This window comes from Tachysurus fulvidraco, chromosome 20 (genome assembly GCF_022655615.1).
Source record: "Tachysurus fulvidraco isolate hzauxx_2018 chromosome 20, HZAU_PFXX_2.0, whole genome shotgun sequence".
In the NCBI taxonomy this organism is placed as follows: domain Eukaryota; kingdom Metazoa; phylum Chordata; class Actinopteri; order Siluriformes; family Bagridae; genus Tachysurus; species Tachysurus fulvidraco.
In genome coordinates this window covers 4,225,016-4,243,828 of record NC_062537.1, presented here as the reverse complement: position 1 = coordinate 4,243,828, position 18,813 = coordinate 4,225,016, and the positions used below count along the sequence as shown (strand labels likewise).

The 18,813-nt window shown below is 39.7% G+C and overlaps 2 protein-coding genes across 4 annotated transcripts; both read left to right on the top strand.

Annotated features, from left to right (window-relative positions):
- Positions 1–2,185: 2,185 nt before the first annotated feature.
- Positions 2,186–4,790, top strand: LOC113638288 (bone morphogenetic protein 10-like). The gene is made up of 2 exons (XM_027139319.2): positions 2,186–2,674; positions 3,104–4,790. The coding sequence occupies exons 1-2, from the start codon at positions 2,323–2,325 to the stop codon at positions 4,096–4,098; spliced, it is 1,347 nt and encodes a 448-aa protein (XP_026995120.2). The 5' UTR covers positions 2,186–2,322; the 3' UTR covers positions 4,099–4,790.
- Positions 4,791–8,439: 3,649 nt separating this feature from the next.
- Positions 8,440–18,732, top strand: smad4a (SMAD family member 4a). Of its 3 annotated transcripts, none has more exons than XM_027139729.2 (12): positions 8,440–8,628; positions 10,770–11,118; positions 11,767–11,941; positions 12,026–12,052; positions 12,189–12,398; positions 14,147–14,269; positions 14,469–14,576; positions 14,659–14,709; positions 15,483–15,666; positions 16,025–16,193; positions 16,334–16,472; positions 16,843–18,732. In XM_027139729.2, the coding sequence occupies exons 2-12, from the start codon at positions 10,879–10,881 to the stop codon at positions 17,052–17,054; spliced, it is 1,638 nt and encodes a 545-aa protein (XP_026995530.1). In that variant the 5' UTR covers positions 8,440–8,628; positions 10,770–10,878; the 3' UTR covers positions 17,055–18,732. The 3 variants fall into 3 exon arrangements, with proteins under 3 accessions (XP_026995530.1, XP_026995531.1, XP_026995533.1); XM_027139730.2 differs by having other exon boundaries at positions 8,462–8,623; XM_027139732.2 differs by lacking the exon at positions 8,440–8,628 and having other exon boundaries at positions 11,767–11,935.
- Positions 18,733–18,813: the final 81 nt, after the last annotated feature.

The window sequence follows — 18,813 nt, the reverse complement described above, 5'->3', positions numbered from 1 at the left end:
TAATCCAAAATAAATAAATAATACTATTCAGTTCTCTTCATTAAAATTTTGTTTTGTTGACCCTGTTGTGAGGTTTCGACCACGAGCTTCATGCATTTCAGAAGATAATTAAGATAAATTGTCCTCGCATTGCTTTTGCCAGTTCCGTTTGGCAGTGAATTTTACAGGCATAATCTCAAACTTTCGTTATTTTATACCTTAAAAACGCATATTAAACATATTAAACACATCCACAGGCATTTACATGCTCATCTAACAAACCTCAAACCTCACATGTTGAGGGATGAAGTCATATTAGAACCTTATTAATAGTAAAGTCACTTCCTGTGATGACTGCGAGTGAAAAGACACAACAGATTCAGGTCTCATGCAAACAATGGAAGCATTTAGCAAACAAATTCCCCAGTGAAAATGATTCATATGCATCAATTTCAAGGCAAAGTCATGCAGACCGCTAGCTCACTCATTTGTTTCAGTCGACTTAAATCGCTCCACATTGACCACCGTCGTTTTTTTTGCTTGAAGAGTTTTCTCATTAAACCTCGAGTGCTGTCGGCATGCTGGCGTCCTGCTATTCACGGGTCCATTGTGCTTTGTTCATGCGTTTTCATGCTTGATGTTGTTGTGTTCCTCATGAGTGCTTTTCCATTTGTTGTACTGTGTTCGTGATTAGCGCTATTGTCGTGCCTTGTTTGGTGCTCAGAAAAGGGGATAAAAAGCACTGAGCATTTAAATATACCTCCGTAATATGCCATGCAATGTGATTTTGTTTCTGTTTGTAGTTAATAAAGAGGTTCAAAGTTTTGCAGGGAAGTTTAAGTTAGCATCAGTCCCCAGTTCAACTGTACATGCTATATAACCAATTTATTATTTCTAACCATTCTTGATTCTGATTGGTTGATTAATTCAAGTCATGGGTAAATGGATTATATCAGCATGTGTAATTATTTCTATTGGGATGTTTTCTGTGAGCAGATGTTCATTTATTATTTATGGAAGGAATCTCAAGCGTTTTTCTTTTCTTTCTGTACCAGTCAAAAGTAAAGCTAATTTTAACTGAACTATTAACTAAGAAATTGTTAGAATTGATGCATTTCTGTGTTACAAGCGGAAGTCTTCTGGACATGCTGTTTTTCTATTCTTGTTTATGTATAATTTTTAAACCATAAAATATAGACTGATACAAATTCACGAACTTGTTCAAGTGAAAATGAGATTCATTTGCCAGATATATTGCTTGAACCTCATGTATAGATCTTGACATACGGTTTAAACGCTAATTGATGGTTATAAATCTCTGTTAAATTATTATTGTTAAAGGCTAATTGATGGTTATAAATCTCTGTTAAATTATTATTGTTTTGCAAAACATGAGCAAATCTGGATGAGTGTAAATTTTAATTTCCATTTCTTTATCTATAATATTCTAGAAAGTTTTTCCATTCAGTTGCGAGGTCCTCTAACAAACCACATAACCTATGAGGAACCCACTTATTGTTCACAAGGGTATTTACAGTACATTCTTTCTTTTAATAATGTCCCTTTTCCTCGGGAGAAAACTCTGTGTAGGATTTGTAAATCTCCTTGTCGATCCTTTTGAAGAACGCTATATGACGATCTCTTAATTATCCCACACAATTAAAGAATCCATCAACACCGCTGGAAGTTATTAATTGTCCTGCCTTGTATGTTTCCAGAATTTGAATGTATAAAAGAACCACACTTAAGATACTGGCATGTTGTTTGCAAGCTTGTATGTGGATTGTATTTATGTTATGTGCTGTTCACAAGTGGGCTTCAGTTGCCTATGCAACCAATACACAAACATGAACTAGCTGATAAGACAGGCATTGCAGCGCGATCAACGTAAATGTGCTTTATAACATGAAAAATCACATGAACAGAAATTTACTATTTTAGATAAAACGTGACCTGAGTGCATTGAAAGAGCATTTTTCTGGTGAAATGTCAAGTTTTGAGCTGAAAGTCACAGAGCAAGGCATGCATGGAAAGAAGATACAGGATGAGTGGTGAACTCTACGGCTCTCGCCACCCGTGTTATAAGAGGGCCAGGGCCCAAGCGAGTGGCAACATCTCCAAACTTGTCAGCACGATGAGGCTGACAGCAACGACCTGCCCTCTATGGTAGATCACAAGATCAACAAGGACAAGACTGTTTGTTCACCCCTTTCTCTCCAACACACCCCATATCAGTCTGGACAGAAACCGTTGGACGATTTCGCAAACTCTACTTAGGAGACCAAGATTATTCCGTCTATAATCTCTATATTACTCCTAGAGAAGAAGGTTTGATCTCAACTAATGGCTGTCTTAGAGATGTTCATGCTTCGGTATGCTAGGACTTTAATCCTTTTCATATTGCTTCTACATCGCTGGGGTCAACTGAGTCCAATTCCTCCCCTGGAGGAACCATTTTCAGGAGGTCTTGGAGCGGCGGATACGTCTTTGCTGGACCAGGATGATAATGTTGACGTTCAGGCAGTTCTAGGTCAATTTCTCTACATGTTAAATTTAACAGAGCGAGAGGCAAAGCCGAGGCCCCGGGCTGCCCATACTGAGCCACCAGAGTACATGCTGGAACTGTACAACCACTACGCTAAGGATCATAACACCAGACCTGCAGCAAATATCGCACGGAGTTTCAAGAATGAAGGTACGCAGTAGAATGTTTGTTTCTTCATTATTTATAAAGTTTGGTTAAATATATTATATCTTACCTGGCTACAATAAATACATTAAATATTTCTACTAGATAAACAGAAACACATTAATTAATTAACACAAAATATATAGTAATTTTTTTTAACCTGTAATTAAATTTCATTTATCAGAATAAAACGATTTGTTCTTGTTTAATACTGTTGACATTTTATTACCGAGTTCAATAACATCCTCGTGAGGATTCTGCTTGACTTTTTTTTTTTTTTTTGACTTGCAAGAGATGACAACAGTTTATTCTTTCAGTGTATTTCTGTGTAAATAGATTGGGTTGGATTATCTAACATAACTGTACACCGCATTCTGATTCTAATCATGTACAATCACATGCTATTAGTAATCAGTGGCAATGTGTTATTTACAGATTCCTCCCCCTATAGCATGACAAGAAGAGGTGTGAGGACGCTCCCGCTCATGTTCAACGTCTCTGTCCCACATCAAGAGTATATTATTGCCGCCGAGCTCCGCCTCTACATGCTGGTACATAGAGCTCCTCAAAGCAGCTATGGGGTGGACTGGAAGGTAACAGTTTTTGAGAGGCGAGTAGAAGGTGGTCTGTCATTTCACAATTCTGAGGGGGCAACTTTGGAGAACAACTTGACTGGTATGCAGGAGCTGGCAGTAAGGCATGGCCAGCTCAAAGAGAGCAGATGGGAGGTGTTTAATCTGACTGAATCTGTTCTACGCTGGAGACACCTGGAGAGCACAAGCCACTGGCTTGTGGTGCAGGTCGAAAGTGAGAATCAGAGTGAACTCCAGGATGAAGACAAGAGTGCTATATTTATCAACCTGGACGTTGAAAGGAGTGTGGGAGGAAAGCATGAGCCAGTGCTGATTGTATTCTCAGATAACGAAAGTGAAAAGGACCGCTCAAAGAAGACAGTCACAGAAAACAACACCGGCTTGTTAGAGCTCAATGGATTTGAGTTGGTGGGTGAAAAAGATGACGACAGCAAAGAAGAAAATGAGGCCCATTTAATGCAAATGCGTTCTAACATGATCTACGACAGTGCGCCTCGGACCCGCCGCAACGCCAAGGGAAGCCCATGCAAGAGGACTGCACTCTATGTGGATTTTAAAGAGATAGGCTGGGACTCGTGGATCGTTGCACCTCCAGGCTTCGAAGCCTACACTTGTCACGGAGAGTGCGATTATCCATTACTTCCGCAAGTGACGCCCACCAAGCACGCCATTATCCAAACACTACTCAATCTGAAAAGCCCTCAAAAAGTCTCACGAGCATGTTGCGTGCCCACCAAGCTGGAACCAATCTCTCTGCTGTACGAAAATGAGAACGGCCATGTCATTTTCCAGCACAAATACGAGGGCATGGTGGTGGCAGAGTGCGGCTGCAGATGAGATCTCGAAACTCTCATAAACTCTCACCCGGGAAGCCGAGAAGCCAAACAGACAAGATTGAGAGGCCTGATAAGATGACGTGAATGTTCAAATATGAACAAGTCACCAGGATCAACAATGATGTTGCCTTTGTGTGCTAATTAACACCTTATCTAGCAACTCTTAGTAGAAGTATAAAAAAAGTATCATCAGTAGCACAGTAGCATGCTGCTATGTGAAGTATACAGACACTGTAACCTGGCATGGAATGGATAAACATCATGGAGCAAAAGAGACATTCATTTTGACATTTCACTTAATGTATACCTGCTTTTTATAGTGTAGGCTAGTGCTTTTCTATTGTACAAAAATATTTGTTGCAGTCTAGAATATAGTGTTTTCAATCCCATTTCATACTTATAATAAAGTGAAAAATAACCTTGGTTTAAAACACAACATACCAACAGCCTTCATTACATATGAATCATTTCAATGGCAGTTGATAAGTGAGAAATAAAACACTTGGGATGTGCTGTTAGAGGAAAGTAAACAACAACAGTGGGTTGGTGTGACACAGCATTACTGTTACCACCACAAAGTTGCTTATCATACTGTAACAGCAAGTGTTTTATTCCTCTTATACCACAACAATAACAATTTTTATTCGTTACCCACACGTGTGAATTATATAAGATAGAAACAGTTTCTCCTATTTCTCTTGAAATTAGGAAGAAGAAAGAAAGAAAGAAAGAAAGAAAGAAAGAAAGAAAGAAAGAAAGAAAGAAAGAATGTCTTTCCGGTGTCATCTAAATACATAAAGTTGCTGAAACTGGAGACTCCTTTCTTTAATGTTACAATAACCATAGGATACATACAGAAAGTTTCACCATATCAACCATTAGATATGAGCTCATTAAGACAAACATGTAGTTAGAATTACAGCTGGTAATATTGCCATAGTTCCAATCTATATCCATCTGAGCAATATTTATTAAGGGGTGGCACGGTGGCTTAGTGGTTAGCACGTTTGCCTCACACCTCCAGGGTTGGGGGTTCGATTCCCACCTCCGCCTTGTGTGTGTGGAGTTTGCATGTTCTCCCCGTGCCTCGGGGGTTTCCTCCGGGTACTCCGGTTTCCTCCCCCGGTCCAAAGACATGCATGGTAGGTTGATTGGAATCTCTGGAAAATTGTCCGTAGTGTGTGTGAGTGAATGAGAGTGTGTGTGTGCCCTGCGATGGGTTGGCACTCCGTACAGCGTGTATCCTGCCTCGATGCCCGATGACGCCTGAGATAGGCACAGGCTCCCAGTGACCCGAGAAGTTCGGATCAGCGGTAGAAAATGAATGAATGAATATTTATTAAGCTTGTATTAGACATGTTACCATCTGCTACTATAATTCCAGATATGTCAATGACACATATAGATTCTTAAGATTATAAAAAATTCATCAGTTCTTGTATAAGAAAATTAGCTGGGAATTTGTTCAATCATCCTGGAAACCCTACTACAGTACTAATCAGTTTGGATCTTACTTCAAACCCAAGACATCCTTAGTTATGTTTCTCATCTTGTCACGCAGAAAGGGTATAGGTTCTTGCCGGGTTGATTTGTTTGCATAAAACTTCCTGCTTATTAAATGATTGTTAAAGTAAAACTTGTCTGCAACAAACCATGACTCCGACAAAACTGGCGTTAAGTCAACATTTAATTAGCTAAATCACTATGGCTCCAATTAGACCATTTCAGTCGTAGTCCCACATCATTTGTGCTCATACGAAACTTTCTTTAGCCGTTAATTGCCGGAGTTTTTCCTCAGCCGGTTTTTAAACACTTCAGGTCATTAGTGAAGTGGGACTTATATCGAAAGCAGCTTCATACACAAGCCGCAATAGGCACTGCAGAATTTGCAGGATTATCTAATTGTCAGTTTATTAATTTGTCATGTTTTTAATGTTTTGTTTCATACATTTCCAGTTAGGGAACACTGTTGATACTGCACAGAACCGTTTGCTGTGAAATTTGCAAATCCGATCAGTCAGGTGTGCGTTGATTTTTAATAACTATACAGCAATTCGGACCTCTGTAGCTGGCTGTAATCCAAATGATAGATTTATATTCGTTCAGGACCAAGGCTTTGCAGTTTCACAGTTACATAAACTGTGTTTTTTTGTCTTCTTACCTTCAGTAGAGTGAAACCAGTAAGGGAAAGACTGCTTATAGCCCTACGATGTAAGTGATAACAGAAATTAAATGGTCTCACAGACGTTCCTCATCCTTAAACAGAAGCACAAAGGAATAAAAAGTGTAACAAGTCCGTTCAGTAAAACTAATTTTAATGTGCAGATTTTTGTGGCTCAAAGGAAACTCCTTGGAGATGTGCTGTAACAGTGAAATCATCTTCAGTGTGAGCTTCATCTTCATCTTCATCATGCTTCATATCAAACCCACAGCACACTACACTGAAATTGTTTTTTTTCCTATAACAACACGTCTCTGAGTGTTTTAATCCTTATTGGTTTCGTCTGTTCCGATTTTGAAAATGTCTTCAATGTATTGGAAAATTTGTTCGAGGCAAAAAGGTTCCATATATTAGGCCTACGACAATGAGATTCTCACTGTTGTCTTGCTTTAACAGGACAAAATGATCTGCATGTAATTGTAACATTTAAACAAAGTGTACACCTGAAAGAGTAACCTGACGTTCAAGTTCTCGCTTGTTCCTCTGATTGATTTGTCATAATCTATCGCAGGCTGTCCGTAGTCACGAAGCGCCACATGCCATGCGAGCCTCTGCCACACTCTCTTCCACGCGACCGTGATAAGGAGGTGTCAGAACTGGGAAGCTTGCACGCCATCACTCAAGATGACGACCTCAATCCAAGTGGGGTCCAGCTAGGTCACAGTGCCGCCGGATTCCAGTGTGTGTTCACACCTATAACCACTTCCTCTCCTTAAATCCCCATCTCTGTAACCCAGTAAGTTACCCAACACCATCACGCTGAAGTGAAGAAGCATTTAAGCCAAATAAGGCTGATCCAATGTTCTGACCCTTTCCCTTACCTTGAGTGTAGGATTCAGGTTAGGTTATGCAAATATCCGGATCTACCTACAAAATCTCTTTAAATAGCAAATAAAAGCCATACTGCTCTCATTATTTAAGGCTTTTCAGTCATCCAGTAGTATTCACAGGTTTAATGCCAAGGCCATTAACATTTGATGTAGAATGATGGTTTGAAAGCTCAATCTTTTTTTAAAATCCATTTATATTTAATCTTTGTGCCGAAGTGTCTGCTCTATAAGTCCCTAGTGTTTCTAGTGTTGTTACACTAGAAATGTCAACGTATTGAAAAAAAAGCATTAAATATAAGCCTGTGCACAACCTGTCTCTTGAGATCTACCGTCCAAAAATGAATCAGCTCCTGTTGATCAATCACCTGTGTGCAGTTTAATTTACTATATAAATGCAGTGATTTCCTCGAAGCAATGCTGTACAGAAAGAAGACTGAAACGATTGCATCTGCTATTCCAGTTACAAGGCATGGTCACCATGGCATGGCTTATTTCTTCACTTCAAGCCCATGAAACCTCACACACATTCAGAACATTTACTCTGTGACTAAACTACAAGCTTGATGGAGGACCTTAGGATTTAGGACAGGTTCTGGGCGAGGGGGGGCAAGGGGATGAAGGTGGCAAGAGGATGAAGGGGGGGATGAAGGAGCAAATGGATGAAGGGTATAAAGGGGGGCAAGGGAATGAAGGGGCAAGGGGATGAAGAGGATGAAGGGGGAAGGGGGTGAAGGGGCAAATAGATGAAGGGTATGAAGGGGCAAGGGGATGAACGGGGCAAGGGAATGAAAGGGATGAAGGGGGCAAGAGGATGAAGGGGGCAAGGGGATGAAGGGGATGAAGGGGGACAAGGGGATGAAGAGGATGAAGTGGTGCTGCGGTTTTTAACACTAAAAAAATTACAATACTTTCTTTGTAAGTGCTCCATAACATTTAAATTGTTTAATTGACCCATTAAGTCCATAACCTGTGTCATATTTTTGAACATTTCCCTTTATATAAATAATATTCCAGCCCTTAAAGGTGTGACTTGTCCAACAAGTTTAATTTTAGCTAGATGCATGAAGTGGTTAAACGGTTAATTATTTATTTAAATTTATAGCCAGTCCTTTTTTTTCTTCTATGCGATCACATTCTGTCCCCAATACTTTTGGCATTATTCCCAATTTGTGACCAAATGATAGACATCAAGTACGGCTCCTCTTATTATGCGTTAACACAAGAGCGCCCTCTAACGGACTGCGGCTTTATAACTCCTCGCTCAACGTCGTGTTATGTACAACCCCCCCCCATTTTCTGGGCATGCGCAATTCGCCATATTGCTACGGAAAATCAAAGCAGCAGCTGGGCGTAAGATGGTGAACGAACGCCGAGGCTCGTGTGTTTATGTTTGTTTAGAAGTGCCACATCTTTTCGTTCACGCGTAATATAGCGTTTTATTTTCTTCACATCTCGGACATCTTGCCAACACAAATGTAGGGTGTGTGTTTATTTTTTCTTTTCGTTTCACTGACTAGACGCCATCTCTGGGTGCACCTTATACTGTAGAAAGTGTAGCATAGTTTAGCTTAGCATAACTTAGCTTAGCATAACTTAGCTTAGCTAGCTCGTTATTCGCTCATCGGCCAATTATCAAGGTAACGTTGCGGTTCAGGAGTGATTATTTCAGAATATCTAAAACGGAAAACGACTTTAATAGCAACATAATGGTATGTACTGAAGTTTGTTAGCCGTTAGCACGTTAGCTTGGACGTTAGCTTGGACGTTAGCTAATGCTTTTCTAGCTCCAGCAGTTGTACGTTAGCTTTGAGGGCGGCTAACGGCGAGTGTCCGATAAGTCAGATTACATCGAACACACTGCAGTGAAACTGATATAATTTATTTAATGAGTCTCGCTTTGTAAGTAGTTTCTATTCTAATTATTTCTCTATGTATGGATACACGAGCTATCTGACCTACTTTAGCATTCTAGCTACCGTTATGATTTATTTAGTTTTTTTTTTTATTTAACCGAATGTTTATCTGTTTATATACGTGTGAAATGACTCGAATGAGAAAAGCTACACGGATATTTATTTAACCACGTAGATTAAGAGAGTTCCTGTTGAGGTGTGAAGCTTTTTGAATTTGCTGAATCGAGCCGAAAAGCTTTAGTGAAGTTAGCAATGTTGTGTTAATGACTCGGTTTGGTGTACAGATGAGGAGGAGAGAGAGGAGGTTGTGCTCTTGAGGTAGAGATGATGAGAGGAAGCTTGTTGTGTTAGTAAATGTATTTCCTTAACAAGAAGCTGGCAGGTTAACATTAGTTAAGATAAGATATACCTTTATTCGTCTCTGTTACAGCAGCAAAAATATATATAAAGAATAAAGACATAATATAATATACAGTATATACGAAAATATATAAAAAGAGTAGTGGTTACACTGAAGGCATAATATTGCACATGGGTAATATTACACCTGATTAAAATACTTATTGTTTATTATTGCAGTGAAACCGTAATAAGTTTGTATTGTGGTGACTGGTTCACTGGGAGCAGCTTTGATTGTACAGTCTGATAGCAGCAGGGAGAAAAGAACGGCTGTATCGCTCATTCAGACACTTTGGATGTAAAAGTCTGTCACTGAAGGAGCTGCTCAGAGATGAAACCGTTTCATACAGGGGGTGAGAGTCGTTCTCCAGCAATGATGGTAGTTTTGCTATCAAGAAGCTTTTGTTGTCATTTCAACCATATATAGCTGTTGCAATACACAGTGAAATGAGACGAGGTTTCTCCAGGACCAGGGTGTTCCATAAAACAAAGACAGAGCTAAGGACTTAGTAATTAGTCCTAGATACATAAAGTGCAAACGGTGCAGGACAAGACAGAAAGACAGTGCAAGACAATACACAAAAGACAGTAAACAGAAGCAACACCGACCGGTGTATATACTGTATGTTCGGACAAAATTGCGTGTGCAGAAATACTGGAATGAACAGTGTTATAGAAGCAGTTACCTGAGATGACGTAAAGGATTTTTTTTTGCAGAACAGCAATCACTCAACTTAAATGTCAGACAGAATGTGCAAATAGCAAAATACAGCATATAAGCAGGTTGATGGATATATATTGGAAGTGTGTGTATTTAGTGTAAATCTGTGCAGTCCATACAGTTTGTGCGTGTGTGTTTTGTGCTCAGTACAGTTCAGTTATTAAGGATCATGAGAGAATTTTCTCTCCCCATTGCAGTGAATTGTATAGTTTGTGATTTATAGATTTAACCGACTCGTGTCAGCTGATTGATTTAAAGTAATTGTGCAGTCTGTTGTACAGAAGTCGAGTTTTCGTGGGTCATGTTAAACTCTGGGGTGAGCATAACCTCCCAGGTTTAAAGGGCAATTCTGTGGTTCTATTCCCCCCACTTTAGCTGATAACAAGGTAAATTCCACTGCCCCACTAGCATCAGTTGAAAAACATTTTGAGTAATTTAGGAAGGTTTTATACAAAATGTAAATCAACCGTCACAAGTTTAAGAGAGATTTTTATCTAAAAAATTTAGGGTCGATTTTTTCCTTGCACGTTCTAATGAAGTGCAAAGCGCTCTTAATGAATCTAGACATCTCTGCTGTGTTTCTTTCAGGTTGAGAATTGAATGGAGCACCAGAACGCAGCCTGTTGATGCTTTTTCGTCTCTGAATATCTGATGAGACCATAGTAAAGAGGATCACAGACTAGAGCGGTCAGTCAGGATGTCAATCACAAACACACCAACCAGTAACGATGCCTGCCTGAGCATCGTGCACAGCTTGATGTGCCATAGGCAGGGCGGTGAGAGTGAGACTTTTGCCAAACGAGCCATTGAGAGCCTGGTGAAAAAGCTGAAAGAGAAGAAGGATGAACTTGACTCACTTATTACAGCCATCACCACCAACGGGGCTCATCCCAGCAAGTGTGTGACCATCCAACGCACTCTGGATGGCCGGCTTCAGGTGAGCTGGACTGTACGATGACAAGGCAGGGTGGCGATCTTATGGGTTTATTGTCTGAGTATAGAACTGAACAAATTCCTAAACTAGAAGGGGCATTCACCTTCCATCTGACCAAACCAAGAGCATGCTGACTTAATTGTACAGTATATGGTTGTGCTATTTAGGAAATAAAACTTAATGGGGCATGCTATTATAGGAAAATGTTGAAAAAGTGAGTTTTGTTATACAACAGAAAGTTTACACGAAAATTTGTAGTTACAGATCCCGATTTTTATCCGTGTTTAGTTATTTGTAATGTCCCAGAAAAAAAAGATTGTTTCCTGTTGTTATATTTATCACTTAATACTTTAAAAGTCTTTTTTAATAAGAGAAAGGAAAAGAAAGTAAGAGAATCCATAATGCCCATTGTCCTGAAGACTTCCTTTTGTATGAAAACATATGTATTTCTAACATTTTTTTTTTTTGCTTTATAGTTGCTTGTATATTCTCTCATGTCATAATAAACTGGAAATCATGATACCACAGTATTTCTGTATAAGTGCATACAATGACACATGCTTCTTGTAATTCTATACCGAAGTTTTTTGTTTCCTTTTTGCTCGTCAGTTTTGGTTTACAGGCTCAAGTGTCTTCTCTATTGTCTTTAAGGTGGCCGGACGTAAAGGTTTCCCTCACGTGATCTACGCTCGCCTATGGCGGTGGCCCGACCTCCACAAGAATGAGTTGAAGCACGTCAAATACTGCCAGTTTGCCTTCGACCTGAAGTGTGACAGCGTCTGCGTGAACCCTTACCACTACGAGCGGGTAGTTTCACCAGGTATAGGTCAGTCAGATTTCACGTTTTACCCATGATGTGGTTTGCAGTTTATGCGTGTATTAAGCTCTGTATTGTGTTTTTCCTATACAGACCTGTCTGGACTTACACTGGGTCCTAGTGAGTCACTTTATTTGATCCCAATTTTCATTTCATATTTTGAAACTAGTTTGTGTTTAGTTTCATTGTGAGCAATGGCTATTAAATATTTGATTTTACAGTAGATTTAAACAGTACATGTCTTTACCCATGCCAGGTTCCTCTGTCCTCATGGTCAAAGACGAGTACGACTATGATTGCCCATCATCTTTACCCAGTTCTGAGGGACACATCCAGACCATCCAGCACCCTCCTTCGAGAAACATGCCTGAGCCAGCCTTCAGCAGTCCTGCCCTACTTCCCCCTGCTGAAGGCAGCAGCTCGGCCTCCACCTCTGCCTTCTCCAGTATCCCAGTGGGATCCTCAAGTAAGACCTTCTCATTTGACACCACCTCTTATCGAGTGCTTCTCATTTCTTTAAGTGCACTTGTTCTTTTTATTCGCGTACAATCCCCTTTTCACTTTTTAGCTTTTCTTACCCACTGAGGGCATGAGGACAGAGCAGTCAGTCTTCACCGTGTTTGCTTTAAAGTGACCGTTGACTCATTTGGCAGTCACCTGGTTTCTTAGATGTATTATCTGTTACTGGACAAAATGTATCTGCCCTTTCTGCCTCCAAGTATTTGAGCTTGAATTCTAGCAGTGAAATTAAAAGGAAATGAAAGGATGAAGCTGCTTTTCCAGTGAGATGTTGCCTAATCATGGGTGTTAGAGCAGAATCAAGTCCAGCTTCTGTGTGTTGTCAGCAGCGGTTTGATAAGATTTCATGTCTCAGAGATGCATTTGTTTGCTGTAATCATGTTGTACTGAGTATTCAACCTTTCAGTCTAATGGTTCTCATAGACAAGTTTTATAGCAACTTCAGCACATCATTATTAAGTTTGAGTTGAGTTTCGTACTTCTATACAGTGCTCTTAATGTTCTTGTTGATTTGTTTTTCCTCTTAATCATTTGTTGTCCTTAGTTTGGAAAAGGGCATCATTTCTCTTGTAGCATTATCAGTTTTATTTGGAGGCATCTACATATCTTTACTGTAAAATAATCTTTTTCTGAGCACACTTAAATACATTTTTCCTTGATAATGATTGATATGGACTTTTATTTATTTTCGAGTGACTAGTTGAAAGCGGCAGGTTTTAGGTGGTGTTATATATATATATATATATATATATATATATATGTATATACAGTATTTTCTGCACCATAAGACACACCGGATTATAAGGCGCAGTCTCAATTACTGGGTCCATTTTTGTACTTAACCCATACATAAGGCACACCGTATTATAAGGCGCATGCTAAAACATACGGTCTACAAAAAAGGTAACAGAAGCAAAACTGTGAGTTTAGTTGAACTTTATTCTACTATTTAACACACTATTTTTTAATCAATCTTCTCCCACAAATCCATCAAAGTCCTCATCTACTGTGTTTTCTTAACTTGGCACAGTTCATTTTCTTGCTTCCTCCACTTCCAAACCATAGATACATTTGATGTTGAATTCTTTCGCAGCTGCTCTATACCCATTTCATAGACTGTAGTTTGAATTGTGCCTCGTATACCTACTGGAGGCATGGCGAAGGTAAGCGTACGTACTGTACGTATTACGTAATGTCCTCTGATTGGTTTATCACCGCCAGCGTACTTAGTGTATGTATTACGTCCCTGTGTCAGCGGGAAATGGTCGAACAGTCAATCGAGCGGAACGCTTACCAAAGTCACAACAAGGCGCACCGGATTATTAGGCGCACGGCCGATTTTGGAGAAAATTTAAGGCTTTTAGTCGCACCTTATAGTGTGGAAAATACTGTGTGTGTGTGTGTGTGTGTGTGTGTGTGTGTGTGTGTGTGTGTGTGTAATATATTTATTACTGAGAAACACCTTTAGACTGTAATTTTTAGCCTGTTATAAATACAAAGGTCATGCAGAAAAGCTTTTATATTAAGACGGATGATTTTCTTGGTCTTGTGTTGTATATGTATTTAAATACGATATTTTGAATTTTGCATATATTTCTGAAGTTATTGTTTACTGAAATCCTGCCATTTTCTGTGACACTCAGTAGATTGGTATGCTGAAGCATGTAGAAGAATTAAAATCCCACTTTCTTTCAGCTCAGCCCAGTATTCTCTCAGGGAGCCGTAGCAGCGAGGGGCTGCTAAAGATTGCATCAGGGACAGGGCAGGGGACGCAACAAAACGGCTTTCCCCCAGGAAACTCCTCCACTTATCATCACAGTAAGATTCTTCACAACCAGAGCCTTCCAGCATCTCCTTTACCAACTTCCTCTAGCAGCAGCTCTTTTTCTCCTCTTTTATGCAAGCTCATTTTCTTTTAACTCGACTTTAATTTTATTTGGTGGCTTGTTTATCTGAAAACACACATGCTTGAGGAAATTGTGTGGTAGCCTTTGTTTATTTCACTTGTGCTCTTTAGACGCAACCTCCACTTGGGCAAGAAGCAGCAGTTTTACCCCAAGCGTGCCTCCACAGCAAAATGGCCATATACAACATCATCCACCCATGCACCATCCAGGACACTACTGTAAGCTCAATCTTTTATAGTGCTCAAGTAGAATCCCAGCTCAGACTAGTTTATCTAAATGTTGTTTATTTTGTCCCCTCAGGGCCTGTACACAATGAAATAGGATTTCAGCCACCTATATCAAACCACCCAGGTAAACACTTCCAATAGATTTTACTTGTTTAAGCTTTACAGAGGTTTGTAAATATTCCATTTATAGACACATACTGTATAGTTTGGTTCTAAGGATTTCAAAAAGGAAGGAAAGTCTGTTCTTTTGTGAAATCACAACGTCTGTGAATATGTAAAATGTGACGATCAGACATCAACATAGACCTATAGGGTATTAATAGATTATTATTTTAATAATATTAATTGTACCAAACATTTAGAACAAAAGAAAAGCTTGGGGATGGAATGCAACATCTTTGTGTTCAGATTTGAATTAGCTTAATTTTACACCTCCAGTATATATATTTTTTGCTCTTTTAGGCAACTTAAGAGAAGACAGATAAAGTCTACTCGGGAAAACAAAGTAATTCAAATCATGAGATTATCCTGCAATAGTAGAATTTATTCTAACAGCCCTGATGGAAATATGCCTAGTGTTTTTCATGATTGCTGAGCATAAATACTTCTACTGGGGAAGAGAGACAATGTAAGCTCTAGAAATCCAAGACATTCAGAGTTCCACAAGGATACTTAAGGAATGCATTAATAATCAGATCATGGCACTCTTGAGTTGGAATTGAATATTGGGTACCTTAGAGTACCGTCGTTAATGAGTATGATGGGTCTCGGCTATCCAGGTTAATGGATTATTTGATAGTAAATGGAATTAACTGTAAAGTGATTATAAAGCCCCTGGGACGAGTAGCAAGGAGTCTACTGGGTTTGGTTTTTAATCGCATGTTTTTTCTTGACTAGCTCCTGACTACTGGTGCTCCATTGCCTACTTTGAGATGGACGTGCAGGTCGGTGAGACTTTTAAAGTCCCCTCGAACTGCCCCATTGTGACCGTGGATGGCTATGTGGACCCATCAGGAGGAGATCGCTTTTGTCTGGGCCAGCTTAGCAACGTGCACAGAACTGAGGCCATCGAAAGAGCAAGGTCTGTGTAATGGTTTCCCCTCATTTTCAAATGACATCAAATCTTATGTGTTTTTCAGAGTTCTGTCATTATTATGTGAGCATGATGTGTTTTGCCATTTGAATTTTCTGGAGTGTGTTGTATTGTCCATCTTAACCTAAGCCAGCATCTCTAACCTGGTAGAAAATATTTAGTATATCCATTTTAGTGAAAATTAAACAAGGCAAAAATGTAAATAATGGTATGAGATGTGGAGGGAATATAGTAGATTAGATCCTTTATTTTTCGAAGACAACTCAGGCTTGTAAAAGAATCAAAGTTTATTGTACATTTTAATACATTCAGAGGCAGGAGGATTAACACACTTGTTTATTTCCAGGCTGCACATTGGTAAGGGTGTTCAGCTGGAGTGTAAAGGTGAGGGTGATGTGTGGGTGCGCTGCCTCAGTGACCATGCCGTCTTCGTGCAGAGCTACTACTTAGATCGGGAGGCCGGCCGTGCCCCTGGGGATGCTGTGCATAAGATTTACCCAAGTGCATACATCAAAGTGAGCTTTATTTGTCTCTATAACGATTCTACTTGTCCAAGTTTGGACAGATGTAGAAAATTTCTCACTAAAGGAATTTTTTTAGCCAGCTGGCTCATTAGTTCTGCAACTGCTTTTGTTCCCTTATTGCTGTAATGCAGGTGTTTGACCTACGTCAGTGCCACCGGCAGATGCAGCAGCAGGCGGCTACGGCTCAGGCAGCAGCTGCGGCGCAGGCAGCGGCGGTGGCTGGAAACATCCCTGGGCCCGGATCTGTGGGTGGTATCGCTCCCGCAATCAGTAAGTATAACATTCTTCAGTTTCTCTAAAATGGTTAGTGATTTAAGCTCGTTAACATCGAACCTTAACACAGTGCTCACTCACAAGGCTCTATCCTATTCGGTGATGTGCCTCTAAACGCTTTTCCCTTTCAGAACAAGAGTCGTACGTATCTAAATATAAAGTGTCTAAGTGTTTTGATGTTTTTTCTTAATCGATATTGTTATTGTATGTGCTGTGTTTTGCGATTAATGTTTAGGAACTGAAATGAGCAGTGTGCCAATAAAAAAACAGGAAATGCGCAATGCTACGAATATATTTTCTGTTCCCCAACGTTTCCCATATACGTTGTTTTGTTACTGCTGATAACTGCATGTCTGCTCTGTCTCAGGTCTGTCTGCTGCCGCCGGCATCGGTGTGGATGATCTGCGGCGGCTGTGCATCCTGCGCATGAGCTTCGTGAAAGGCTGGGGTCCTGATTACCCAAGGCAGAGCATTAAGGAGACACCATGCTGGATCGAGATTCACCTGCACCGGGCCTTGCAGCTGCTGGACGAGGTGCTGCACACCATGCCCATAGCTGACCCACAGCCGCTGGACTGAGCACATTGTCTCCCTGTTAGAGCCAGGCACTGAATTGAGAGAGGTTTTGTTTTTCAACAATCAGGTAACTAATGCCGCTGAACTGTGCGACAGCTCGGATGAGTTCAAAGCTGGTCCTCAACCTCTTGTTAAACAAAAGGCGAGATCAAGGATGTTGGCACAACACAAAGTTTGACTTTTTTTCCGTGAGTAATAACAGTTAAAAGATGCTCCATGATTTCATTCAAACACCTTTATTGTAGCTGTTCTCAAGGCCCTAACAATGGTGCAGAAGTTGTATTAACAAAGGTGGAATTGAATTTTGTGTATTACATGAGGTAATGCTGTACGTTCTTCACATGCAGGTATTGTAAAATCTGGAAGTGCATAATGGACATCATTTCTTTATACAGACTAAAGGTGTTTTTCCAGAATTCATGGATGTAGCTTCCACAGCGTGCAACACACAAAGACGTTCAGGGACAGTTTTGCATGTCTGTGCTACCAATAACTAATCACTGCTTTACAGGGAAATGTTTAATGAATTACATTTATGCCATATTGGGCCATGACGTAACTGACCTGTGTATTAATCATGCAGGAACTAGGCCTTTCTCATTAACTATACACAACTACTTAGGTTTTTTTTTTTTTTTTTGGCTGTAAATTTGAGCTTTCTGCTTCTTTCACCCAGACCAAACCCACATCCTCTTTAGAGATGATGTTTGCTTTCAGAGTACCATTTTAGGAAGGGCTGAAAACTTAGTATATAAGCAGATGCCTAAAACACACAAACTAGCCCCAATGACAATATTGCAGATTTTTAAAAAATATCCTTAGAAATAAAAAATACGGCATTGTCACACTTTGAGATGATAGACTGTAACGTTAACTGCTGTTTCATAAATTGAGCCATCCTTAGCTTAGTAAACCATGTAGCATTGTTTTGACCCTGATATTTTCTAACATGTTATAACACATTGTACTACAGGTAAGAGATAGGAAGATTGAGGGGAAGCAAAGCTTGTGCTATTTGCAGTATATAAAACTTTAGCTTTGTTTGTATGGGCACAATGTGTTTTTCCTTCTGTCTTTTTCCTTACCTTCACTAAGGGTTCATTAACAGCTTCGTTATTCAACATTAACAGATTTCTTTTTTGAGCGTAATACCCATACATGTGTGCTTTGTATGTCTAAATGCTTGTTGAAAGGGTTTGTAGTGATTTTCCACTTCATACAAAGTTCTTCGCCTTGAAGCAAGCCTCATAAAGGATACCTCTTTCTCTCGCTGGAGTACCAAACTCGAGTTCATATCTTTTTAAAATTCCCATTGTTCTGTGAGTAAATCTCTTCAATATGTTCATTAAAATGAAACTAGAAAACAAACATGTTTTCTATGCAACCAGGAAGCCATATGAAAGAGAGAACAGAGATTTAAGGTCAGTATTACTTAAAGCCCGTGTATATATACGCCCCGGCTCTTTTTGCTTTAAGTACACACTGACCGTTTAGACAATCCCGTTGGCATGGCCTGTCTTAGTGGTCTTACCTTTTGCTACTTTTATGATATGCAGCCTGATATGTCCTATAGCAATTTGTATTAAAATGTGGATTGCGGTTTCCATTGGAAGTTTGTTCTTTCAGGTAGATAATTGATTTTATCAGTTAACTGAAATATATTTCAAAATAGGATGAACAATTTCTGCTGTCTCGTGTTTGTCATTAACGTGTGTGTGTTTGATTCCACTTTATACACATTCCTGCTCAGCTAAAGTTGAGG